The sequence below is a fragment of the Peromyscus maniculatus genome, chromosome 5 (assembly GCF_049852395.1).
Source record: "Peromyscus maniculatus bairdii isolate BWxNUB_F1_BW_parent chromosome 5, HU_Pman_BW_mat_3.1, whole genome shotgun sequence".
Taxonomy (NCBI): Eukaryota; Metazoa; Chordata; class Mammalia; order Rodentia; family Cricetidae; genus Peromyscus; species Peromyscus maniculatus.
In genome coordinates, this window is record NC_134856.1 from 24,215,365 (window position 1) to 24,243,134 (window position 27,770).

Here is a 27,770-nt window from a genome sequence, read left to right on the forward strand (position 1 = left end):
CATCCTCCTCCATTCAGGCATGCCTGACAGATTTGACCTGGGAGCGATTGAAGGGGATTATATTCCAGCTGTAAGGAATATTCTAATCACAGACGTTGAAGACGTGGCTTCTGTTTCTGAAAGCTTCATGACAGTATCACTGGTACTGGCTCCAAAACCTTCACAACACCCCAGTCAAGTCCAGATGAACTTTGCATAACCCTGTTTTCAGCTCCTCTAGAGAGTCCTGGTTCTGGCTAACACTTTCTAACAGTGCCTTCAGTTGAGTCCAAAAGAACAGTTCAGTAGTGATTCATAGACACTTTTATGATGGACAGATGGATGGGCTGTGCCTATCTTCTGCTGTGATTGGTCTTTATAATGCTAGATGTTATCCTGTGATTAGTTAGAAGTTAAAGTCAGATTTTTATGCCATATTCTGGCCAAATCCACCTTTACCAGATTGTTAAATTCACTTTTGGAATCAGCTGGCAGCCCCTTCTGTGCTGTTCCTAACTCTGCATTAAACACAATAAAATGGGCTTTTCTCAAAGATCTTTGCATGCCCACTTGTGAGTTGTATCATAGATATCACTCTATGACCTAAGCTTATGACATACAGAGGAGGCAGACGCAGTGTCAATCAGAAACATCAGTAGCAGGGTCAGGGAGGGTAGTAGGTTGTGGAAGGCAGCTAAGAGAATGACTAGGGGAAAGGCAATGGGAGCAGAGACAGCTGGGATAAGGTAGGGCCATGGAACAAAGAAGAAGGTTATTGAATTAGAGTTTGTATTGCTGTGATAAAACACCATGACCAAAAGCAACTTGGTGAGGAAAGGGTTTTAGTTCACTATATTTCCATGTTACAATTCATTATGGAAGAAAGTCGGGCCAGAAACTCAAGGCAAGGTTCTGCAGGCAGGAACTGATGCAGAGGCCACGAAGGAACACTGCTTACTGGCTTGCTCCTCATGGCTTACTTAGTCAACTATCTTCTAGCACCCAGAACTACTAACTCACAGTGAGCTGCACCCTCTCATACCAATCATCAATGAAGAAAATGTACCACAGGCCAATCTGGTGAGGACATTTTCTCAAATGAGGTTCCCTCTTTCCAGATGACACTAGCTTGTGTCAAGTTGACATAAAACTAGCCAGTAGCCAGCATAATTGTCAAAAGCCAAAGTTGAAGACATTGCTCCTTGGAGGACTTCAGGGTAGCTGCTAAGCACCAAAGGACCAGGGTTCTGACAGTTAAGGCTTTGGAACTGTACTCTGAGCTGCTATGAATGGTGTTTTTCACTAACTGCTGAAAATGAGATTCCAGAGTTCCTGGGTTCCTGATAATCAAATATTAGGACAATAACCCTGCAATATCAGCAGCTAGCTCTGAAGATCCCCAGTTTCTAATGGTAGGGTGACAAGTCTCTGGGGCTACCAGCCTCTAATTCTGTCAGTCCAACACTCAGTAGACCTTCAACACTAAAGGGCCAAGGATTACCAAAACTAGAAAAAAGCCTCCTTGCCTTCTCGGTATTTCTATACAACCAGGGAAAAAAGGACACAAGCCAACTCACTGCTAACATCTTGATAGCAAATTAGACCTCACAGTTCAGGAAACAGAAAGTGCCAACATGGTAAGATGATGTGATGATACTTGAAACAGAAATCTGATCAAGGAAGTTGGTGATAGGAAGATGAAGAAAGTCAGTCAAGAGTTTTTTGTTTGTTTGTTTGTTTTTAAATTATCAAGACCTAAGTTCCAGGCCTCATAAAGAAGCTACAGTTGAAAATACTATGGTCAGTAAAAAGGTACACCAAATTCCTAGAAACAGCTAAGCATAAAATCACACATATTACAGGAAAAGAAAAACATCAAGTGCTAAGTTGGAAATATAACTTCACAAAGGGTTAGTAACCCAATCCTATCATGTCCATGATGAAGATGGGATGCACTGTTTAGTTGGAAGACTTTTCTATTCACCCTTAGAGGAATGAACAATATTAACAGGAGTAAGCTAAGAAGTCCAACCAAATAGAGCCTACCTTTTGCAGTTCTCTCAAATCTTGGCTGCTTGGTATGGTGGTTTGAAAGAAAATGGCCCCCAAAGGGAGTGGCACTATTAGGAGGTGTGGCCTTGTTGGAGGAAGTGTGTCACTATGGGGGTGGGCTTTGAGGTCTCTTTTCTCAAGCTTCACTCAGTGTGATAAGCAGTTGACTTCCTGTTGCCTGCAAGGTGTAGCACTCTTGGCTCTCGCACCACATCTGCCTGCTTGCTGCCATGTTCCTTGTCATGGTGATAATGGACTGGATCTCTGAAACTGTGAGCAAGGCCCCTCAATTAACTGTTTTCTTTATAAGAGTTGCCATGGTCATAGTCCCTCCTCATAGCAATCGTAAATCCTAACGAAGATGCTTGGGAATTCCAAAAATGTTCAAAGTCCTCACTTTCCATGTGTCAAACATATTCATGACTGAGATGAGGACCATTCTGAGAAGGTAACTTATTTTCTAAAATTGCATTATGCTATCTATGATGTCAGTATGCCCACATTCAAGAATGACAGGCATCATCAAAATGAGTGATTTAATAATTGAAGGATTTATGATGACTTTGTCATGTCATGAGTCAACAATAAGAAAGTGCAGCACATTTATATGAAGTGCAAAAATGACAAAAACATTGTATTTTAAGATAAGAATGTTAAAAGTTAAGCATATGTTTTCTATCTGTATCATTTTATCATTATTTTATTTTAAAATTACTGAAACTTTGCCTGTCATTGGGCTCACTGGCTGCCACTTCAAGCCACATTCATCCTTCAGTTATTGGTCAGTGAGGATAAGGTAAAGTTTCATTCAAAAAGATAGATGAATTCATTTGTTTCTACTCAAGTGTTAAAAATGAGAGAGCATCATATCTATTCCACATGCCAAAGTCAACTGGCATGTATGTGCATCTTTCATTTTGGATTTGAAATTAAGAGGGATGCAGTGCTGCCATTTGTGTTAGGAAAAACCCATAGGCCAGGCCGGAAATAAGCTTCTGTTTAAATAAACATTATGGAAATTCATACATATCCATGGGCAAAAGATGATGGTATAAAATCCAGAATGAGTAGAATCATATTTCCCTTGAGCTACTTCTGCTTAAATTCTGTCAAAATTATGCCCTGAAAATCCACAGAAATCCAATCCCTCTTTGTGTCATGCTCTTATTACTCCTCATTAAGCATTTCTGGAATCCACAGTGCCTAAGATCATGAAAAATGAAGAAATCAGTCCATTATCCCTCAAGTCCCAACTCAAATGCACCAGAGGCTGTCCCCTCCTCCTGAGAGGTCTCCATGCTCTACCTCCCTGCAGCAAATGATGCCCTTCAAAGCAGCCCTACACCTCTTTGTATGCTGTCCTTCACAACAGACTGGAGCCAATTTATGGAAAGGAGTATCTTATGCTATCTGTATACCATGCTGTATACTAAAGAACAACATATAAAATCACCCATGAATAAGGTCCTCCATGAGATAAGAGCCAGGTACTTTAATCTCTTTGAACTATGCTATATTTATTTGGGTCTATTAATAGGTTGAGTACTGTGGAAGGTGAACACATTACTTCAAAGTTATGTATGTCTTAGTAAACATCAGAGGATTTTGCACTACAAACAATGAAAGAGTTATTTTCATACTTTTCTGATTTTTTTCATCAGTTTGTATTATCAAAAAAGCTTCTCGACAGGTGGTGGTGGTGGTGTACGCTGAGATTAAATCTCAGCACTAAGGAGGCAGAGGCAAGCAGGTCTTTGAATTTGAGGCCAGCCTGGACTACAGAGTGAGCTCCAGGACAGCCAGAGTTACAGAGAGAAACCATGTTTCCAAAGACTGAAAACAAAACCAAGAAAACAACAACAAATGCAAAACCCAAAACAACAACAACAACAACAAACAAATGAGGAAACTTAAGTGAGAACAAACCCCAATTTCTTGGACCCATTCCCAGGAAGATAATCCTTCATTTTCATAAATGGGTTCACCTGAGCAGTGCAATATCACAAGGTTATTATTTCTCAGATTAGATGTGGTGTCTTTTTCTCCTTTAGAGTATCACCAAAGAAACCATTATGGGCCCAATCTGTTCTCTGTCCCAACAGCACATAGCTGTATGAGAGAGACTCTGCATTATCCAGTTCAATATCATGTTCAAACACCTGCAGAATTCAGGTAGCATGCTCACCTAACAATTATAAATGAAGGACTGCAAAGGAAAAAGGAGTTGAGAAAAAAAAAGACAAAGCCTGTCATGCAGTTCTATCTTATGTAACTACAATTTTAACATAATTTCACAAGTCTAATTGAAGATGAATGCTCTTGGGAGTGTTGTTGAAACAAACCACCACATGAGTATTTGCTGAAAGGTGGCTTGCTCAGACATAGCCGTCCTTGTCTGAGAGCAAAAGGCTGTTAGCTAGGCTTGAATAGTCATGGGCTTATTGGTGTTAGGTCAACTGCGGTAGAAACTAACAGGGAAGGGCGTTTTTGTTTGTTCCACATTTATGTATCTATTTATTCGCTCATTTTTAAGGTATATTTTCTTACTGGCCTAGACCTTACCACTAGGCTTGGTTAGCTGGCAAGTCAGCCCTGGGTTATTTGCCTATCTCTGATTTCACAATGTTGTGATTACAAAGGCAGGCCACCATGCCTGGCTTTTCATAAATGGCTTCTGAAGATCAAACACAGATCCTCATGCTTGGAAGGTAAATATTTTACCAAGAAAACCACATTCCCTAGCCCTAGAAAGAGGTTTTCAAAAACAGAAATCTTTGTAATTTGCTATGGGTAGAAAATATATCCCCTAACTGGCAACGATGCCAGGTGAGAGGTACCTTTTCCTCATAGCCCCCAACATGTCCTATACATTCTCCCCTTTCTCACTGACTTAACTATTCTCTGATCTTTGCAGAAGGATCCTGTACACAGGGCCATAGAGGAATATCTCTGTCACTGTTTATTCACACCTGATTCTCTCCAAACAGGTTTGGAGCTTTTTGAAGAGAAAGAACCTAGTACATGTTTTAGATGATTCCAGAATGTGGCATGATGTTTGTTAGACGATGTATAGCACCCTCAGACATTGCTCTCTTTGCTTTAGCTACATCCTGTGGTAGCTGTCTTCCACCACTGTGGTCTGATGACCCAGTATAAAATGGAATATGTTTTCTAGCTTTAACACACAATCAAGTCTACCCTGTGTTGTCTGCACATTACACAAAGAAGCAGAGTGGAGAAGCAAATCAAATTCCTGTGGTAGATTTGCTCTTTGTGGTGGTTGGCAGATTACTGAGCATGGCTCAGTGCTGTGACTTGTACCTTACTTCATCAAAATCAAGGGCATGGCCACTGCAACTTCACCAAGAGACACTCTGTTCCATTTGGCTTAGTTGTGCTGCTTGTGTTCAATGGGGAATTGAAGGGACCAAGAACCAAGCTGCAAATTAGCTATCTCCCAAAATTTCAAATTTGGTCAAGAATTCATGGTCCAGTTTAATCCCAGAGTCAACTGCAAACTAGTCGCAGAGTGGCTTCCTGTGGTGTACACTCCACTGGTTTTTAGTCTATGCTTTCATGATTTCGAAGTGTAGGTAACTCAGTACCCAAAGGCATCACTACTCTGGATTTACCTGTTAAATGATAATTTAGAGTACTTGCTTACTTATACAAATGCTGCTTGCTGAGCCCTGATTACTGATTAATTGGGCATCACTGGAGAGAGCCATGTTCTCTGAGAACTGGGAAGGCAGCTTAGCCAGCTAGTACTTTCCTGGATTCCTAAAACATACACACAAAAGCTATTCTTGACAGTAGGCACTTTTAAGTCCAGCATCAGGAGGCAGAGACACACAGATTCCTGCTGCTTGCCAGCAAGAAAGCCCTGCCCACTTGGAGAATTTCAGGCCAGTGAGAAACACTGCCTATAAATGAATGAATGAATGAATGAATGAATGAATGAATGAATGAATGATAAAATAAATAAAAAACAATCAAACAAATTAATAAATGTGGCTTGCACCTGAGGAACAACACCACAAGTTGTCCTCTGGCCCCTACAAGCAAGTACATGCACATTGACACACACACACACACACACACACACACACACACACACACACACATACACACACAACACCACATAATACATAACCATACAGAAAAATCAAGTATGTCCTATCATAAACTCCATCCCACTTCTTAAAACACAGGAAGCACATAATCCCCATTTACTTTACTGTTTTTATCTTAGTGATAATGCAATAGTAAGAGTGTATCTACTTGTATGTCATTGTGAAATATGAAGTAAAGATAGCCAGAAACCCTGCTGCAGAGGATACACAAGGCACTGGAAACATCTTTCTACTTAATTATCCAATGAGGCAGAGCACTTTTAAAAAATGTTATACAGTACATGGATCCAGGAATAAAGACAAATACAAGCTGGCCACCTTCAGCTCTTAGAAGCATGGATTTGAAGAAAGAAGGCCTCTCTCCAGTACCACATAGACATAAAAACATGAGCAACTGTACAACCGTATTCTTCGGACTTATTTCAAGACCTAATCCATGGGGTTAAAAGAAGATTCTAGGAACTGACACCTTTGGAGGACCTGGTATGTACAGAAGGTAGGAAGGCAGGAAGGAAGGTGATGGGAGAGAGGGGTGGGGGGGCATCGAGAGGAGGGAGGCAGCAGGATGAAGCTAGTTCTTTGACTCATGTTACTTTGTGTCATTCATATCCAAAACAGGCCATCTGGTTTTTGCTTGTAAATAGTTGTAAAGAATTAAAATAGAAAATGTATTGAGAAGGCAGAAATGACATTGAAGGAGAGTGGCACATGCTTTTCCATCATGAAGGATTTATAATAATTTCCTGCAACCAGGAAAGCACTTTCAAACATTTGAAAAGTGGATACAGGAGGAGGCAGTGACTTAAGATCTGTTGATCTAGATGGAGAGTGCATCCCCAGCAGGAGGAGATGAAGTGACATATTTCAGCTTTTCTGAAGCTTTATTAGGCACATAGCTGTCCACCTATGGGAAGGATTGTTGCATGAAGTAATGACCCCTGGTGATGAGATGTATTCAGGGAAAGGTCAGCTGACAACATGCCACGGATGTCATATAAAAAACCCTTGCCTTGGTTGACAGGGTCACTAGGTAATAACCAAGGTCTCTCCCAAATCCTTTCATAATAAAATAACATTAACATGGAAGGCTACAAGCACATCAGAAGAGAAGGCATTTGAAGCTGACTGATGACAGACGAGTAATCAATACATAGTGGTTCACCAACTCATGGAAACAAAGAATAAGGCAGTCAAGAAAAGTTAACACATCTATTTACAGTGCTTTTCTCAACTTTAGCTCACTTTAATAAGATCCATGAACACAGGGAAATTGAAAAGTTGGTATTAAATTTAGTTACTAGAAGGGTCTAAGGGTCTTAAAAGAACAAATCAGTCTCTAAGTACAGTCACAATGACTGGACGATGTGAATAAATTTACAAACACAATCAAGGTAGGTCTACGCAAAAGGAACATTCAAATAATTTTGTGCTTATATAGTTTAGTATAGATTATTATTTATGGGAACTAATTATATTTTATATATTGCTTAAATCTATAGCTTTGGTCTCCAGATCAAGTCAAAGAGTGACATTTAAAAAGCTTATTTCAATTCATTTTTCAATTTCAACTATTCTATTTGGATTATAAATTTTTCAATGTTTCCAAGGTAGGCAACTTTATGTTATTTGCTCAGACACATAGATCTAACCTTAATTACATATAAATTCTGACTTCTGCTCAGAGAAGCATCCCTTCATAGAGTGGAAACAGTTCAGATGCATGAGAACACCCCTGTCACTCATCAGAGAACAGGTCTGCCCTCATCAAACACACCATCAAATCCCACAGTACCTTGAGTGAGACATTCACTTACATTCAACACAGAATCCTCGATGGAAAAATCCCAAAGGGTTAATGCAAAGAATGATGCACAGACTAAAAATATGATGACGTAATTGTTCTCTAAAATATTGTGAAGTTTGAGAGAAATGATATCTACTTTGCTTCCCAATACTGATTTAATAGAGAAAAGTATTAATAGACTTTACATGTGTATGATGAAAAAATGGAAAAGACACTTACCTCTATTGAAGTTACTGAGGAGGATTTTTGTGTTCATTTGACATACTGAATCTTAGCCACATGAGCATAAGGCAAAAGTGTTATTTTGTATCTGAGAAGTGTTATTTTGTATCTGAGAAGATGCATTGTTTTATTATCTATGTTTCTTCAGGAGTATAACAAAGCTATCAAATGCTGAGCAGTTTCTACAGGGAGAAACCTGCACCTGTGGCATGCCATCTACCTTACTATGGAAGCTTCTCCTTTAGCCACTGGGAGAGGAGCACAGGTGAAGAGCTAGCTTACGGGGGAAGGCAGTCAGCTGTGTGGGAGCCACACACCACCCATGTGGGCCATGGTATCTCAGCCTTAAGAGGAAGAAAGAATCCACAGATAGTTCTGTGGTGTCAAAACCAAACAAAGGGGAACACTTGTTCTGGGTCTCCTTAATGAGCTGCATGCATGATTCTAGAGTCTAAGATCCTTTTAGTTTTATTCTTTTTCATTGTTTTCAATCAGTTCAATACATTTTTTTGTAATTATTTACCAAACGAAGGAAATGATCAGAGTCCATCGGCATTTGGAAATGTGTTAAGACATTGTAACTTATCTTTGAGATTAACATATTCCACCATTGCCCTTTTCTTTTTCTCCAAACTGCTCTGTGTATGGCTCTTTCCTTTCTTGATAAACATCTAACTGAGGTAAGGATGCCTAAAAGGGGAGTACTACCTTTCAAACTGAGGTCAGATATGAAAGAAGAAAGATACACTTTTGCCAAGTATTTTTGTGTTAACATCCCAAAATTATTAAGGCTCCTAGAATAGAATATTCTTCACTTTCATCTCAGCACCATTACAAGATTATTAATGTAACCCCATTCTTTGCTATTCAAGGGCTATAGCTAAAGGCAGCAAAATAACCATGCTCACATTTATCACAAGCTATATAGGGCAGACTGCAGAGAGTCATGACATTCCTTTACTTTGCCCTGTATAGAAAAAGAATACACCGTCCTTTTTCCATTATGATTTGAAACCATAACCTCTGCAGCATGAAATTTTAATTTATGAAAGAAGGAACCCGAAGCTCTGTATTAGAGCAGGTTACAGTGGATTATATGAATACCACAACTGTACCATTTTCTAAAAATAGATCTATTAACTCCTTCCCCACAAAAGAGCTATGGTTTAGAGCTGAGTTCTAATTAGACATAATGCCTGTAGATCATGGATGAGGCTTTCAAAACTCAAATTCACTACCAAGATACTGCAATACAAAGTTACATGGACCTGGATCATTTCCATTTCTAGCATATCTCACTTGCATTCATTATTAAGCTTATAAAAATAGGCTCAATTCTCTGTTCGGGAACTGCACAATTTATCACCAAACTTCAAGTTATTAATATACTTGTTAAGTTTGTATGAATTTACCCAAATCATTGAAATCAAACACCAACCTATTAAACACAGTTGGAGCTTGGGCTCTGGAAAGCCACCCAACAACAAATGTTCTGTGGTTAAGAAGCACTCGTCTATAGTTGGCCAGGGGTCATTTAACGTTATCATGAAATGCTCAATAAAATATACCATTGCTCTGTGTGTCATATGGATTTTGTATCTTATAATTTCTCTTCTTTAGAGTCACTGGCAATGCTGTGGATTTTCTATGAAGCTGTATATGTCAACTGCAGCTGCTAAAACCCAGCTGACTTCTACAGAGGGAGAGTAATTTCTTCTCCTACTCTGTCACAACTAATATCTCTTGGAAGCTCTCGCAGGCCTCTATCTCTTGTTCTTGTCTCTTTAAGAGAAAAAAATATTCACAGAATCAAATAAAATCTCATGTCATAAGAATTACAACAGTTTATGTTGTAAAGTTAAGAAATAAAAAGTTAACAAAGATGGTATAGATCGCCTTTCCACATTCAAGAACAAAGGAGCCATCAAGGTGATTGGCAAACTCTCATGCATGTAAAAGCATAGAGGCTTTATTTCTCAAATAGTTTAGAATATATACAATTTTGAAAACACATATATGTAAATGTAAGAGACTAAATTTGCTTGAAGTTTAGAAAAACTGCATTAGTAATACTCAATGTTGACGGAAAATGCATGCCACTCCTTTATTGTTGCTTAAGTGCTTGCACTCTGTCTTATTTTTTTAAAATTAGAACAATTTAAATGAGTATAACAAATTCAGCAAGTTATAAGAATGAAAAAGTTAGAAGCAAATGGTAAATGAATGAGGTGACTGCATTCAAAATGAAAACAAAAAGCCCCTAAAAATGCTACAGATTTGATATGGATGCGTCACAAAACTGGTTCTGAGCTTTTGACTAGTTCATCCAAGAAAGAATCCAATACATGTACACACACACACACACACACACACACACACACACACACACACACACCAATACACAAATAAATAGATGCTTGTTTTTAGAAAAAGAATGTTCTAAGTAAGTAAATCACTTAAGAGCCGGTTCTTTTCATTTTCTCGGTATAGTCTGAGGACATCACATCACCTACAGCTTTAGTAGAGACACTCCTATGGATATCCATCCTGACAAAGCAGCAGCTTACAGGGAAAAAAAGCAAATGGAGACCATTACTACACAGTGAGAGTGTCAGCCACAGCACCCTTTAATGCTGACTGAGGCACACTGTGAAACTAGTACTGTGTTATGTGCTTCGGGATGTTAAATTTACTACATGTTCATAAGGATCCTGGATGCTGAGATGGGGTAGCTGTGAAGGTATCACATTAAACAGTTCAACTTTATGATATGCTTTCCAGTCCCATTGTGTGTGTGTGTGTGTGTGTGTGTGTGTGTGTGTGTGTGTGTGTGTGTTTCCATTTTTACAGACAAATATCTAAGATCTTTTAGAATTTGACTCTCCTTGTTAAGAGATGAGAGAACTAGGTAATTTAACTCTGGACAGCATCTTTCTCCTCACTGTTCTGTGATTACTTTATGGACCATATTGAGGCACACTGTTCTCTGTAGGGCTAGCTCCACTTAGAGAGTCTAAGTATTTTTGAACAGTGATTCCCCAACAAACAATGCTGCAATGCTCTAGAAATGTCATGTGATTTGTTACAGCTAACAAACTACCAATTTTGCAAATGATATGCTTTATAAATTATATTCTTGATTCCCTATAATGATGTCACCCTTGCTCATGTGGATTCAGGGGTGCTCACTCAGTGGCATAGAATACAGTGTAATTGTACGTAATTACATGGGGCTTTTGGCCATGATCCTGCGGGCACAAATGTATTAAACTAGACATCTGAACGTCGGCAGCATCTGGGATCTCCCATTCTGGAGAAAAGCTTGCAGTCTTTTGGCTTGTGAAGACACTCAGTGTGTTCCATTGGACTGAAAATGGAGTAGCTTAGATAGAATTCAAGTTAGAAGGAGGATTGGAACTCTTTAATGATGACTGAAGGCATTCTGATGGAAGGCAAGAATTTCAGGTGGTACAAGATAATACATCATTTGCATCATCTTGTATTGATTTCTATTTGTGAGAAGGGTAATAGGAATATATTACACTAAGTATGTATATTCATGAAATCATCATCCAGCAAAGGGTTCAAGGACTGCTTATAGGGAAAGAACTCATGAAGAAATGCTAAGGTTGGGACTTGGTTGGTAGAGCGCTTGTAGGCTACGTAGGAAGCTCTGCATTGGTCCCCAGTACTACAAACAGAAGATGTGGTGGGAAGTAGAGGCAGGAGGATCAGCGTTTTAAAGTTATCCTTGAATCCAATGGGTTCCAGGCCATCCTGAGGTAAGACAACCTGCCTTGAAAAACAAACAAATCAACAAACAAGAAAGCATCACTAGGTTAGGTGACTGGCAGCATCTGGGAATCACTTCCTTCATTCTCCTGTCTCAGCCTTCTTGGACATGCACGGTCTTCCTAGGGTGGCCGTAAGTGCTTTAATAAAGATCCTTAGGTCCAAAGCTGCCTGCATCTTTGCTTCTTTAGTGAATACTGCTTTCTAAGACATGCTTCTACCACACCTCCTTTCCCAAGTGCAGAACCATCGGTTATTTTCCTAAGCTGCTGCAATTCCGTTTGTATCTCTGCTGGGACTTCCTTTTCCTTGTCTGAAATACAGTCTGCTCCTCTCACCCCACAGGCTTATAAAAATGCCCGAGCATTCCACAAACTCCCATCAAAACATCCTGTATTTCTCTATCTAAACCCAAGAGAGCCTCTTGTCCTATCCCACTACACTTCCCTGTTTTAAAAAGTGACAGCAGTTTAAAAAATACGTCCGCAACAACCACCGCCACTCCACCCTCTGGAGCCTGACAGAACCCCAAAGGCCAGAGGTTAATACGCGGTTGGCTCAATCTACCCTGTAATTATCCACAAACTCTCCATAACAAAACATCATGAAAGAGAAACTGGACCTAGTCTGGAGACTTCTGGAGAGGATGTAAATATGTTTGCATTATGAGGTAAATAGGAGTCTTCATTGGCCAGAATGGGATGTATTAACTTTTATCTGAACTGGTCCCCACCCTTTTTTTTAGTAAAGGTATGTTGCGAATCTGTTGTGGCATGAGGAGGTGGGACCCCGGTTAGAAGTAGGTTAGATTATTCTGGGTCTGTCTTTGAAAGCAATAATGAGTTTGGCTCCTTTCTATCCCTCTCATTTCTTCTGTGTCACTCTTCATTGAGCATCCTCCTCCACCACACACTCTAGTCATGATGCATTACCTCAGCAGGACCAAAGCAAGGGGGCAAGTGATGGTGGACTGGAGCTTCTGAAAGCATGACCCCAAATAAACATTCTTACACATCACTGACGAATCCCTCTGAGGTCATTCCTATTACTGGTCACATATCTGGACAGAGATAATACAGAAGCACATCATTGAAGTTCTTGATGAAGGCAACAGCGCTAACAGAAAATGTATCTCTGCCTACTGTGTTCTCTGCTGACATAGCCTTTAAGACAGTCTGCAATCATCTGCCAGCTTCAGTTACTTGTGGCTTCAGTGCTCACAAATCTCCTTAATTCTGAAACAGACTCTAGCGACTCATAAAACTAATCTGACCAATGAAAGTGAAGAAAAAGAACTGACATGGACAAAACAGAGACAGCCTGTACCTATTTGATAACAAATGAACTACCCTTCTTCGGGAGTCTTCTTACAAAGAAGCATCCTAAATACCATGTTGTAGACTTCAGTGCTGCAGGGGACACTTACTTCACAGAGCAGAGCATTTTGCAAATCATATCCCCCATGTTAAAGGCCAGGTGCAATATGTTGGGAATGAGGCCTTCCACTTGATAATAAAAATCTAGGAGCAAGAGAGAGGGCTCAACCAGACCAGTGCCAGCCTGTGAGAGAACCCTGAGGACCCAAGTTGTAACTCCATCAGTGACATACAAGCCAGGCATGGAGGTGTGCATAAATAACCTGAGCACTAGTGGGTCAGGGGACTGAGATGGGTGAACCCCTGGTGTGTCCTGATCATCCAGTCCAGCTAGTCAGTTGGCTTCAGGTTCAGCCCCTCTCTCCAAGGAAGAGGTGGGGGAATCAACTGGAGAACACAACTGACATCAGACTCTGGCTTCTACATGCACCTAGACACGTAGGCATGTGTACCTGCATGCATTGGAGCACAACGGCATGCACAACACACTCACATATTACCTCCCCCCTCTATCTCTCTCTTTCTCTCTCACACACACACACACAAATAAATTTACATAAAATCTAATAAGGTCACTGAGCCTTTAGTCTTTTACTAAAGAGGAATAATTACAGCCCTGTGCCTTAATGGAGATAACTGATCTCATACCAAAACTTACACTCTTCTGTCTCGTTAATGATTTATCAACTATTTTCATTTCAAGGGCCCTGGTGGAGTGACAAAGGGAGACAACTGAGAATATGTGTTCTATGTGATTCATACTATCCACAAGTATAACCTCTTGGTTCTTACTTAGACAAATAATTATCCCATGGCATTTTGTTGTCATTTACTCTGTAGTGGCCATTGAACTTCCCAATATATTATGTTAAAACAAAACTTTAAATCCAGTCAAATTTATTGAGCTTTTAAAGACTGGACCTGTATATCTATTAATCAAATGTGAGTTTATATTTCTGGAAAAAAAAATGCACCAAGATAAGATAGCTTTTAGCTCTCAATGGATATTCTAGAATTGAAAACAGAGGCCTCATTCCTATACTCTCTTCCTAAAAAAAAATCCTCAAATTCCAGGATCAAGAAACAACTAGCCAAGTATGTATCCACCATTTTGTGAAACTGAGTTTTGATGAGGAAGATTTTGACTAGACAAGGCACCTCATAACTCAAGAACATGATAGAAACTGGCTGTTAAATAAGTGAATTCCTTAGAACTTGTTTAAATGAGGCAGACTTGGAGTGATTCTCATTCTTGACTCCATCTCAGTGGCCAGCCTTCTGGGACTCCTGCCTTTTTGTTTATCTAATCTATGGATCTTCTGATAGAGTAGGGGATGATTGTTGCTAATCATTGCCCTGTAAAACACAGTCACTACAAAGCGACTGTGACTGAAGAGGAGGCACCCAGATTTCTTGCTACCTTTCCCATATGAAGAGATGGTCTGAAATCCACCATGTCTATCAAACACATCACCATGTCACAAGCATACCACTGAAAGTAACTCAGATTGTCCCCAGCTTGTGACAGAATCAAGTCCCAGGAATCCCGCTATGAGCTGACAATGCTGTACAAGTATTGCATCATATCTTAGTGCCACAGCACCACATGGCATTACATCAGTCCCCCATGTAGTTGTGTGACTGACTGGGAGCTGCAGGTCACTGCCAATACAAGCATCACAAGAGAATAACCTGCAATAGCTTTGACAAACTTTTGAAAAAGCCTGAAGAGTGTTTGGAATGATTCAAAGAAAAATAAAATGCAACTGCTGATAAATTAAAATTACAAGCGCAATAAGTAAAAACAAACAGTAAAATTTAAAACACTGGGCAGGTCAGGGGGTAAAGGTACTCCTGATAAGCCCAAGATCGGAGTTTGATCTCAGGAACCCACATGGTAGGAGAGACTCAGCTCCTAAGTTTCCCTTTGACCTCCATAAACATACCAAGACACATGAGTGCACTCACAAATTCGTATACACACAGAGAGAGACACATACACACACAACATATGCACACATACACAACACACACACACACACACACACACACACACACACACACACACACGTTAACTAAAACCTTAAGGTATTATTAAATCTAGTGTGGTATCTTAGAATATTAGTTAAGTTCTTAAATATTTTTTTATTTCCATACCTACCTAAGATCTTTCAATTATAAGCCATACAGACCTAAGCATAAGTATTTGTATAACTTCCTGAAGGTGTCTAATAATCACTCACGGTCAATGTCTGGAGAGTGGAACTTCACAGACCATGGAGTAAAGAGGTTAGAAAATAGCTCTAGCACCATGAATGAAAAGCTCGACTATTTCAATGGTAAAAAATTACCAGTTCAAGTTTCTGGTAATCAATTAAAGTCAACCAACAACTCGAGACATTCTTATTCCTGAGAAACTGCTGCCTGTACAGGAAGAACAAGTATCCTCTGTTGGGTTTTTGACGTTCTGCTACCTGCGTGTCCCTGTCCTGTTATAGTTATTTTATCGAGGACAAGACACTGCACTCAGTGTCTACATAAATTGGTGAACATAACAGAGCGTGCTGGCAGGAAGGAATATGAACTCTGCCATTATATTTGACTCATTATGGGCCAGTGTGGACAGTGCACTCTAGTTTTGTACATAACCTTGAAGTTCTAAAAAAACATGACTATTTTATATGATTTCTATTTTAACTAATGAACTTGAAGTAGTTAAACACATAATAAAATAATTTCATGTGATACCAGTACAAAGGATGAATGTGACTGGAGACCATTGGCTGGCTACAATGCTTCCGTGAGTGGTCAACACCAAACACTGGACATCAGGTCTATTGTCTGTTAGAAGTAATTTTCCAGATGACTTTTTGAGACCAAAGCTCATGATTCTTTGTAAGGACATATAATAATATATGTAAACATCAGTTATATTCAGAGGGAACCTTCACAGGCTTCTTTTGATACTTCTTTTTTATTTCCATAGTTAGTATCTGTAAACACACACACATACCTTTTTAATTGCTGATTGTTCTAAATTTGTAAAACACATGATTTGATGTTGTAGAATATTATTTTAAGATGTGTTACATTTGTTTGTGCTGTGGAACATTTGTTTTAATGATGCAAAGATATGTTGCATTCTTTTATGTTGCATTTGTTTAACTCTGTGAAGCTGTGTTACTTTGCCTGTCTAAAACACCTCATGGTCTAATAAAGAGTGACTGAGTCAGTAGCTAGGCAGGAGAAAGGATAGGTGGGGCTGGTAGGCAGAGAATAAAAAGGAGGAGAAATCTGGGAGGAGAAGACGAAAGCACAAGAGAACAAGGACACTCAGCCACACAGCCAGTCATGGAATAAGAGTGAAAGTAAGATACACAGAAGTAAGAGAATGGGAAAAGCCCAGAGGCAAAAGGTCAATGGGATAATTTAAGTTAAGGAAAGCTGGCTAGAAATAAGCCAAGATAAGGCCAGGCATTTATAATTAAAATAAGCCTTTGTAAGTGATTTATGTGGGAGCTGGATGATACCCCCCCAAAAAAAGCAAAGAGCCAAAAGAGTAAAAAACTAACAACAACAATTTCATATGTGGTACTGGAGTTAAACCTAAATCCCAACATTTCACAAACATGAAACTACAAAGGCTATACTTAGTTAAGTTTATTTAAACTGCAATGATATAATACCAACATTATAAGCTTTGATGTCTAGTTTTTATTTAATAAATGTAACTTACACTGTCAAACATTAGTCTCATTAGTTTGCATTTATCAATTTCTTTCATTCATGACACTCCCAAGAAGTGATTACTATTATGTGACCCTTTTACAGATGAGGACATTGAAGTACCAAGAGATTGACTAACTTCCCTGAGGCACAAAGAACCAATGAGATTAACTTGTTCCTGGGTAGTATTCTAAGTTAGTCCAACTGGTTCCAAGCTCTGTCCTCTGACCTCCAGTCCTCTGACCTTCCCTGCTGTCCTCTGACCTCTGTGTTGTCCTCTGACCTCCCCTGCTGTCCTCTGACCTCCGTGCTGGACTGATAGAGTACATATTCCTATGAGCTTGTCTTACATAGACAAATGCCCAAAGATGGAAACCCAGGCAGACACAAGTTTTTTTTTTTCTTTTCAATCAACTTGCCTTAAGTTTTTGAAATATGTGCACACCTCCACTCATTTCCAAAGAAACCCTCACACTCTAAAATAACCATTTTATATACACAAACTAAGAGATAAATTTGACTGGTTTGAAGGTTAGCATAAAAGAAATTTAACAGGAAAATATTACCAGGGTAATAGAGACATGAAATTTAAAAGATATAATTGGTTTTAGGTTAAATCTCCAGCAGCTTAATTTTTAAAAAGAAGAATAAAATAATTCTAAATCACAAAGTCCCATAAAAGTCACATCATAAACAAATAAGTTTCATATACAGTGCCAATTGTGTGCAAACCTATGTAATACAAAAAATATGCAGTCTTATGCTTCAGCATGTATAGGAACACATGCCTTTTGTTTACCTGTTTGAAGAATTTCCTTTCTAATTTAGAGGTCCTTTCTTCCAATCTTAAACAAATAGATGACAGTTTCACCCTCCAGACACCTGATAGCTAAGTCCTGTCAGTCCTGTGGTGGCCCTGGCCTATTTACTGTGCTCCCCCACTAGCTGGGCATCCATAGTGACATCTGCATTCCTGTTTGGCAATTAGATTCCATCTTCGCATTCAGCATTTTCCCCATTAGTACTGAAAGATCATGTTTGAAAGACATTTATGGCAACAAAGCATATTTTATATGGCTGAGACGTTCATGCCAGGCTTCTAACCCATCCTCAAATGGTTATCAAAACTGATGACAGAACTCTGCTGAGCAATGAAGATACCAGGAGACATGAAAAGATGTAAACAGAAGCCTCTTGTTAGTGGAAAACACAGGCATTGCATCAATGCAGGCAGGCATGCATCTGTGTCTCCACTGGGAGACTCGGAACCACAAAGAAAGTGCAGCCAATGGAAAGACAGACAGGAAGGAGCAGGAAGCAGCTCTCAGGGGGGCCGAAAATCTCTTCTAAGCTGACCTTTGTCACCTTTATATTAACACGTGTCCTTGCTCATAGACATCTTGAATGAGACACCTTTTCTTTCCAATTATGGCTTCCTTCAAGTTCTGATTTAATTATTGTAGAAATTAATCAAGATATAACTTGGGGCATAGTATTTTAAATGCTGGCAGAGTTGTAATATCAGATCTCTAAAGTATCAAAGTAACTGCCTTTCTGATGGCGAATGTCACCAATGTGAAGACCATACCAACATGGGTAGACAATCTCTTTGTCACAGTCTGGAGAGATTTTGTTTGTCTATTGACTTAGTGCTATTTTGTAAATACTCAAACATGTCAAGAAAATGTACTCTTTAAGGGGTGCCTTAGCTATACAGAGCCATTCACCTCAAGATGAAAAGCTAACCGAGTGTGTTTTCCATGCACATTACTGAATGCGTGCATAGCTGTATTTCTTTTCATTGCCCCAAATGAGTGGAGGGAATGCTTCTAATTGAAAGTGCGAAATACAAAGAAATCATGAAGTGTTTGGTCTTCTAGTGAGGTCTGTATTCTAATTTTTTTTAAAGTGACCTTAACATAAACAGAATTTAAGACATATTTGATACCTTCTCATACAGTCCAAGGCTCGGATGAAAAAGTCTTTGTGCAACTGATGCTCGTCTCTCAAGATGGAGCACTGTTCCAGCGTCACTGACATCGAGGTCCTGTCTTTGGCACTTTTACAGCAAGTAAATCGAATACCGTTGAGTTTGCGACAAATCTACAAGACACAAATGAAAACAAGGAATCAAGTGGTTCTGTCTACCCTAGAAATTCAGCACATTGCCTTGTCCTTTTCTAAGCTAGAAGGCTAACTTTAACTTGTTTATTTCTTTGAGTGGGTATGGGGCTACCAACCACTACATGAGATGTCCCAGATCCCACAGAGGAGGCATGCAGGATGCCTGATTTGCATAAATGCCACTCACAGCTCAGGAGCAATAGCTTGGCTGGAAATGAAGCAAGCCATTTAGCTTATCCCAGATTAAATGCTTGATGTTTACCTAAAGCTATTTTTTTAAGATCAACAAGCCAAAAATCTTATTACTGATATGAGAGGGTCTCATGAGTTCCCACCCCTAGCTGAGAAACTATTGGAAATTGATGACTGCTGGGGGAGGGAGAGTCAGTTTACATCATAGTTCCTGTATCCGAGAGGCTACTCACGCTCCATAGATGGCTCTGCATGCATTCACATATAGACAGCACTAAGTGGATTTAAAAATTCAGTATGTTTAAAAGAGAGCACAAGACACTGGGAGGGAGAAGTGGTGGTGTGGGTAGAGAGGAGGAATTAGAGGGAAGTGATTTGGGTAGATTTGATCAAAACACATTATATGGAGGTATAAAATTGTCAAATAATAAAAAATATTAAAATCACCTATTGGAAATAAAAATATTTTTTGGACTTGAATTTATGCTTCAAAATATCTATATAGATAAGGGAACCCTATGGCAATATTGGGAATACTAAATAGGCTACCATTACTTCACATTGATTGTCACAGAGCACAGAGTTACAAGTGACGATAGATACACTCTTCTAATGAAGTGAGCATGAGCCCTGGCGGAAGTCATAGTACCCTCACTCTACAGTGGGGAAAATGGGAACTTATGTAAACTGTGTAACCTGTCCGTGCACAGCAGAGCAGGAACAGGCTGGAAATGCAGGTCTGCCTAAGTCCAAACACCACGTTTTTCACTTCTGTATATCTGGTGTCCCTCTGTGACTTTTGTTATTATAAGACAGACAATGGTCTCTGACTCAGGAATACTCATTTTCTCATTGTCTTACACTTAACATGTAGACCCTCTGCTCCATTTTCTTCTAGCCCATGATGGTTTCTGAGATGAGATACCAATAATTAACTGCAGCATCAGCAATGCTAATCAATGTGCATTTAAGATAAATTTAATGTGACACAATAACCATCTACTTTATTATCTGTAATCAACGGGGCCTTAAAAGTGCCTGCTTGGAGAAGAAACATTAAAACTGTTTTTATTGAGGATTTCTTTCACTGTATTTTAATTGTAATTTGGTACTTAAATTAAGATTTATATGTCCCTATTAATTCAGATTTTTACTCCTTTCTATTTCCAATAAAAGTAGCTAAAGAAAAATGAGAGTATGGTTTTATCATATCATCTCTTTTTACTTAGAAAATTTTAATTATTTCAAATAAATAGTATTTTACATTTTCAAAAGCTGACTATATTCACAGTCATAAAATAGACCTTAATGTATACTTTTGAGTTATAATTTTAAAAGAATTAATATTCCTTAAAATATATCGCTACTTTCACATGTACCTCTCCTGCTGGAGATATTTAATGCTTTGCATTTAAAGTCAAGAGGAGGTGGAATTCTCCATATCAGGCAAGAAAAGTTTCCTTTTCAGTCTCTCTACAGCTTTTGAGTGATACAAGCTTGATTATACACACTCAGAGCACATTTGGTTTTTTAAATTTTTCTTTTTATTATTTAAATTAAGTAAAGAAAAAATTAAAGAGCTGTGCATTTTAATTAGACTGAAAAATCCACAAAGGCAGTATTTCATTAGACAGATATAAAGGGGACAAAGGGAAACCAAAGTAAAATCCTTTGGAATGTCAAGGAGGATTCCTGGATTTCTTCATTTTAGTTGTATTATTCAGTTGTTCTGGTTAGGAAGCTGGTATTGAAACTGAGCTGTCGCCTTACAATAGTGCTGGGAACACACAATCACCGGGGAGTTGTGTAAGAACCTTATGTGATTGGTACACACACCAGAATAACATTTAGAGATAAGATTGATGAGAAGTGTTTATATATTCAAATGGGGAAGAGAATATACCAAGAGAAGATATGCTTTCACGAATCTATGATTGATCTATCTTTTTAGATGATTTTATCTCATATATGCAATGCCATAGTCATAAGGTCCCCAGATATTGGAGGGCCTTGCAAATGATCAGACTTCCTGCATCTGTTTTCAGCAAAATATGAAAAATAATGTAAAGCTTACTATAGTGAATTTTTGTGAATTAATAACCATGATGGTATCTAAAGATACATGGAAGGCTGTAGCTGGTGTGGTGGTGAGTGTGGCCAGTGTAAGTGGCCTGTCTGAAAGCAGTGCTTCCTGGTTTGGTTGCCTTTCATGTTTTTTCCAAGCATATCAGGGAGGCATGGCAGGAACTTTCCTTTGTCTTCTTTGTGGTTGATTATTTTTTGTGGTTTCATGGTAAATTATCCCTTCCTTTTTTCCAGAAGTGGCTAAGTAACATTGGTAATAGTAGGAAAGGGTGATTTAAATGCTTTTGATGGGGCTTAAGTAATGTGTGCTGCAGGGCTAATGAATCTGAACTCTGAATTATAGGAGTAAAACAGCCAAGGCTACAAACATAGACTCTTCACAGAGGTCTCCAGAGTGCCTTTCCTGGTGAAGGGATGTTTTTCCAACGAAACTTCCTAGGATTTGAGATTTTAACAAAATTCATAAATTTAATATGAACTCTGTCTCAAGTTGTCAGAGAAAAGCTTAAAACCACAAGCATGATTCTCTCCCTAATGCTTATGGAAGTCTAGGCAGGAAAACAGGCGGATCTTCACCCTGAAGGTGCCATTAAGCAAGAGAGATAGAGAGATAGAGAGATAGAGAGATAGAGAGATAGAGAGATAGAGAGAGAGAGAGAGAGAGAGAGAGAGAGAGAGAGAGAGAGAGAGAGAGAGAGAAAGATCCATTCACAGTCCAGCTTGTTAACCCATGGCAATCAATCAATAATAAATTCTGTGCCAATACCTAAACTAATAAACACATTTACAAGCTCATTAACTGAACAATGGGTCTAGGAGTCTTAAGTCAGGGATCTGGTAACCACACAATTGGAATCACGTGTCTACAATGGCAGTTCAAAATTCCAATTGCCACATAACATTGACAAGATACTTCCTTTTGACCTTGGAGTGATAAGCAAGCCCAAAGTCAGTAAGGAGGGTCAATAAGGAGCATTTTCCGTGTTGAGCTCATCTTTCTCCATCTCTGTTGATAAAATGATCAGCAAAGAGATGATGCCTTGTTAACTAGATAATGCAAGATGAAACCTAGGAACCAAAGTACGGGGCTCAGACCCTGCATCACAGGTTCCTGACAACGCTTGTTGGTAATGGTGTGAGGGGAAAAGGTGGAGAGGAGTGCTTACAGTTGCTGCCAGCCACATGATTTCTACATTCTTTCTTTTTTTGGCTTGAATATTTTGATGGAGATTGTCCAACAATCCTTTTAAATCATTTTGTTCTTGAAAATGTGAAATATCTAAAGGAGAAGAAACAAAGGAGAAAACCATGAAACAATGTCAGCATGAAACTTCCTCTAGAGTTTGCTTGCACCATTTCTCCAAATGCAATTTTCAAAACAAGAAATGTCCTTCGGAGGAAAAGGTTTGTAAGGGGAAGATATCAATCTCTTTAGTTTTATACTTTATCTGATGAGGTGCTTCTTTTTCATCTCCCTCTATTTTATTTAACTATGGTAATATTAAACTGCCCATGAAACAACGAGGGAAACATTTTCCATGAATGTTTTCCTTTCCTGCTGCATAAGTCAGAGATGTCTTGAGATACCATCTCTTTGCCACTATGTAGCTAGCCTGGATCGAGGCTGTATATTAAGTTAGACATCATGTGTGAGAGAAATCTGAAAGTTCAGTTTATAAATACAAAGCCAGTTTCTAGACAGGAAGTTTCCCCCATCTTGATGCGATTGCCATTTGGGATCAGATAAGATTCGCTTTTATTTGAGAGGGAAGTACTGACTATTACAGGATTTCCAACTGCCTCTGGAAATCCAGAAACTATTTGGGAAATTATTATATTCAGACACCAGAAGCACTCTTTCCAATTTGACAGTGAAGACTGTGTCTGAGCGTTACCAAATGTTTCTCCCAAAAAGAGGAAGAACCACTGCTGTCAAGGAGCCCATGCGTGACAGGGAAGGGGGACAGCACCGGCAGTGGTGAACAGCTGGAGAGAACCGTGGGACCAGGGTCCCGCTGCTGCTCCGATGTGTGCACACTAACAAGTGAAGCACAGATGGCGCAGCAAATACACCCACCGCCAACCGAAGCCGAAGGCCATGTACAATTATGAACCAAGTGTTCCCGGCACCTGAGGAGATGTGAGTCAATGAAGAGGACAAAAGTGATCCTTGGAAACAGCATTGGATCTGTAATGCATAGTATGGAAAGGTGATAGGCAGCTCACAAGCTGAGACATGAGGAATTCCTGAGATCCTAGACTAAGGCTAAAGGACAGGAGTTACGTAACACCTAAGGACCAAGTCTAGTTTATCTAATTACATGGAATACACGGAACAGACATTCCCAATTCTAATCATAAAACTAGCCCAGATTTGCTTTAATAGTGGTAAGAGTTTGTAGTTTAAAGTTTGTGCCAGATGCTTCATTAGCCAAATGACACAGACGAGTAATCCCTGACAGAGTTTCCAGAGGATAGAGGTAGCATCTCAGTGAAATATGCAGGTAATGCATATACACCAACGACCACGAATGGTTGTGAGGAAACACACTCACTGAAAGTGATCGTATTTCATCTCAGGTATCATGAGAATAGAATAAAGTGAGTATTCTTCCACTATATATCCCATGTTATAGAAAACAAATTTAAAACATCTATCTGAAATATACACATGATTTTACTAAATGACATAAGTTTGAAAAGTAAAATTTTCATCATGGAACTAAAGCTGATTCTCAAAGAGAAAGTTTGACCCCCAAATGCTCTCTTAGTTAAGGCTGCTATTGCTGTGATAAGACACCATTACCAAAGCAACTTGAGGAAGAAAGAGTTTGATTTTCTTAGACTTCTAAGACACAGTCCACCACAGAAGGAAGTCAGGACAGGAACTCAGACTGGGAATCTGGAGGCAGGAATGAAGCATAGACTATGGAGGAACATGGCTTACTCCTGACTTGCTCAGCCTTCTTTCTTATACCATCCAGTACACCTTCTCAGGGGTGACATGCCACCCCACTGAGATGGCCACCTACATCCATCACTAATCAAGACAATCAAGAAACCATAGATTATAGGCAAATCTTATAGATGTGTTTGCTCAACTGGGCATCCCACTTCTCATGCGACTCTAGCTTGTAGGATATTGACAAAAACAAACCAGCAAAACAGATAACATCACATTGCCAGGGAGGTCACACTCAGTCAGACACCAGTGTTTATACTGGCCAATTGGAAAGAAACACTTAGTAAGAAATGAACTGGTCACCTTAAGATTATAAAATGATATACATTTTTCAACTGCTTTTTAATCATTTAAAATAAATATATGTCATTTTAAGACAATGAATTTCTTATAAGACTGGCAGAACAGAATATAAACATGAGAGAAAGACTCTAAAGACTGTGTTGTAAAGGCCTGTCTTTAAAATCTCCAGAATCTAATAAGGACAAATAGATGCCCAAGCTCATATTAAGTGTAAGAGAGTGTCCTGAGGCTACAGCACACCAGTGAAGGTGTCAGGACTGAAGGAAGGGGTGGCCAGGTTGGTGCAGAGGGTCCTGCAGGGAATATTCTGGGTTGCCAGGAGCCTTTGAGGCCAAGGGACAAACAGAGAAAGACATGGGCACAGGCGGCAGTGCTGTGAAGGCTAGAAAGTTGGGGTGCTCTAGACAACATGCCCCAGCACTGCATGGCCCTGAGTGCAGGGTTTGCTTAGATGCAGAGTCTGGGTTCCAGCCAGAAAACAATAGCCACTGGTCACTCACATCTTCACGGTCACGACGGTTCTTTCGAAGCAGTTCACTCAAGTATATTTCAACGATTTTTAAACCAATGTAAAATAATATATTTACTCTAATGTAAGATAAACAGTCTGGAACTGCAAAGTAGGATGATCACAGTTAATTAATTAATGTGTACTTTGTTATATATTTAATATCTTCTCACATACAAAGAAAGTGGTAACTATTTGAAGTAATAGATACATTAAATAGTTTGGCTAGGGTGATTATTTCATTATATGTATATTAAACCATTAAATTTTATTCCTTACATGTGCAGTTTTTAATTATTAAATATATTTCCATTAATAATTAATACAACATCCTGTGGAAGTCACATATTATACACACATACACATGTCCTCTCTAAAACAAAATTTGTGTGAAATAACATTTAATCCTAGTGTGTATGCTGCATCATAAATGTGTTTTAGCCATTTAAAAATTCCAGTTGTAACCTACCAAAATTATACAACATCAACACAGAGAATCAGTAGATTAGACGTTATCTCAAGACGGAGAAGAAAGAAATATAGAATAATGATTTTCTAAATACAGAATATCTGTTTTGTGGGACAGAATTGCCCCACAAACAGACAATAGTATCAGTACATAATATCATGAATGTAATAAATCAATACAATTAATGTAATTAATGAATATCATAAATATAATTGTTGAATGAATACTGCGAATGTAATCAATGAATTCCACAAATGTAATTAATATTATGAGTGTAATTAAAAAAATAAATAAAAGAAAAAAGAAGGAAAAAGCTGAAAAAATAATAACTTTCAGTTCTAACATCAAAATAAAAAATCTGCAAAGTATTGACTTGGAGAAGACCGACCACAAGATGCTTGCTGTAACTTGGGTGTCGATTGTCCTCCCAAAGCCACACAGTAAATGCGTGGTCCCCAGGAAGAGCACAACCTTGGAAGCTGGAGGCCTAGTAGAAGCCGCTAGGGCGCGTACGTTGTGCTCTCAGAGGAGACTTCGGGACTCCAGGTTTTTCTTCCTCCTTTCTTTTGCTTCCTGGCCATAATGTAACTTTTCTCTGCCATGTATTCCTGCCATGTCGCCACAGGTCCAAAGCAGTCAAGACCTGGGACGGCCAACGTAAAGCTGTTCTCTTCATGTTTGTTAACTGAGTTATTTTCTTACAGTAACCAACGCTGCCTAGCACAAACTTAAGGAATTTTTTTTTTTTCAAATAAACTTACAAACTAGTTCCTGAGCTCCTCCTCTACAGTTTTCCCTCAAGTCTTATTTGTGCTTGCACAGTTACTTGGGGATTTACAAACTACTCTGGCATTTTTAAGATAGACCAATATATAAAAGAACAAAACATTTCTGTTTACTAACCGAATATGTTTTCATTGTGGACATAGAATTTTAGGCCCTGAGCATTATAAAGGAGTTCCTAGAAGATGGTGAGAACCTGAAGACTACCCATGCACTCAAAAATACAGTAACCTAAACAAGACAAGCATAATGACCACACCAACTGACATGACAAAGTTGTTGGGGGACACTTATAAGGTCCTGCCCCTAGATGAAGAGCTACAGGCAACCAATGGCTGCTGAGAGGAAGAATCAGTTTTGTTTTTTGTTTTTATTCCTGGGGCACAACTTCCTCATAGAGTCAGCTCTTAAGATTCAGGTGTGTGTGTGTGTGTGTGTGTGTGTGTGTGTGTGTGTGTGTGTGTGTGTGCATGCTCAAGGGAAGGTCTTGAATTTGGAAGTGAGTGGGGAACACAGAATAAGTTGGAGGGGCAAGACAGGTTGGAAAAATAGAGCCATTTCAAAACAGACTGTAAGTCTCCTAAATGTGCGTCAAATGGACACTCTCCACCCACTGCCATCTCATAGTGACTGTTTGTTAAAGCACAGCACACAGCTATGGTGTCCCCCAGAAATCCCCGCCCCCTTGGGCCACGCTATGAGAAAGAAGCCAGGCTGAGGGTCTTTACATTCCCAGGTTCTTCGCCTTTCTCTGTCCTCCTTACCTTTTGTCCTCTGGCCTCCGTTCCACTCCACATGCTCTCTCTCTCTCTCTCTCTCTCTCTCTCTCTCTCTCTCTCTCTCTCTCTCTCTCTCTCTCTCTTTCTTCCTTCTTTCTATGCTGGAGATCAAATCCAGAGCCTTACAATGTGCCCTTCTCCTCCAAACTATACACCTAGCCTTCTAATTATATCTCTAGAATGGCAATTACGGAAATTCATCAATTTTTTTCAGCCAATATTGTGGTTGGTTCCAATTTTTTCAGCCTAATAAAAATCCATGCAGGGCATAAAATCGGGTATAATTTGAAAAAGGGTTATCACTAATAAAGACCATTTATTTGTTTGTAAACTTTCAAGATGCAATGATAAGTTCAGATATATGAATAAATTCATGATCATGAAGTAACATGGGTTTGCTTTTGATTTACACCATGCTTCCTGAAATGTCCATAAAGTTAACAGATCCTGCTTTGGCCATGTGTGCACACATTATTCTAAT

The 27,770-nt window shown here is 39.1% G+C and overlaps 1 protein-coding gene across 6 annotated transcripts in view; it reads right to left on the minus strand.

The window, feature by feature from the left end:
* Inpp4b (inositol polyphosphate-4-phosphatase type II B) overlaps nt 1-27,770 on the minus strand; it is a 742,657-nt gene that overhangs the window by 25,622 nt on the left and 689,265 nt on the right. For all 6 annotated transcript variants that reach the window (XM_016006370.3, XM_016006364.3, XM_076571928.1 and 3 more), the window contains 2 exons: nt 22,652-22,764; nt 19,033-19,187 (listed from right to left, as the gene is read on the minus strand). In XM_016006370.3, the coding sequence (XP_015861856.1) occupies nt 19,033-19,187; nt 22,652-22,764 (268 nt within the window). The remainder of the gene's footprint in view (nt 1-19,032; nt 19,188-22,651; nt 22,765-27,770) is intronic.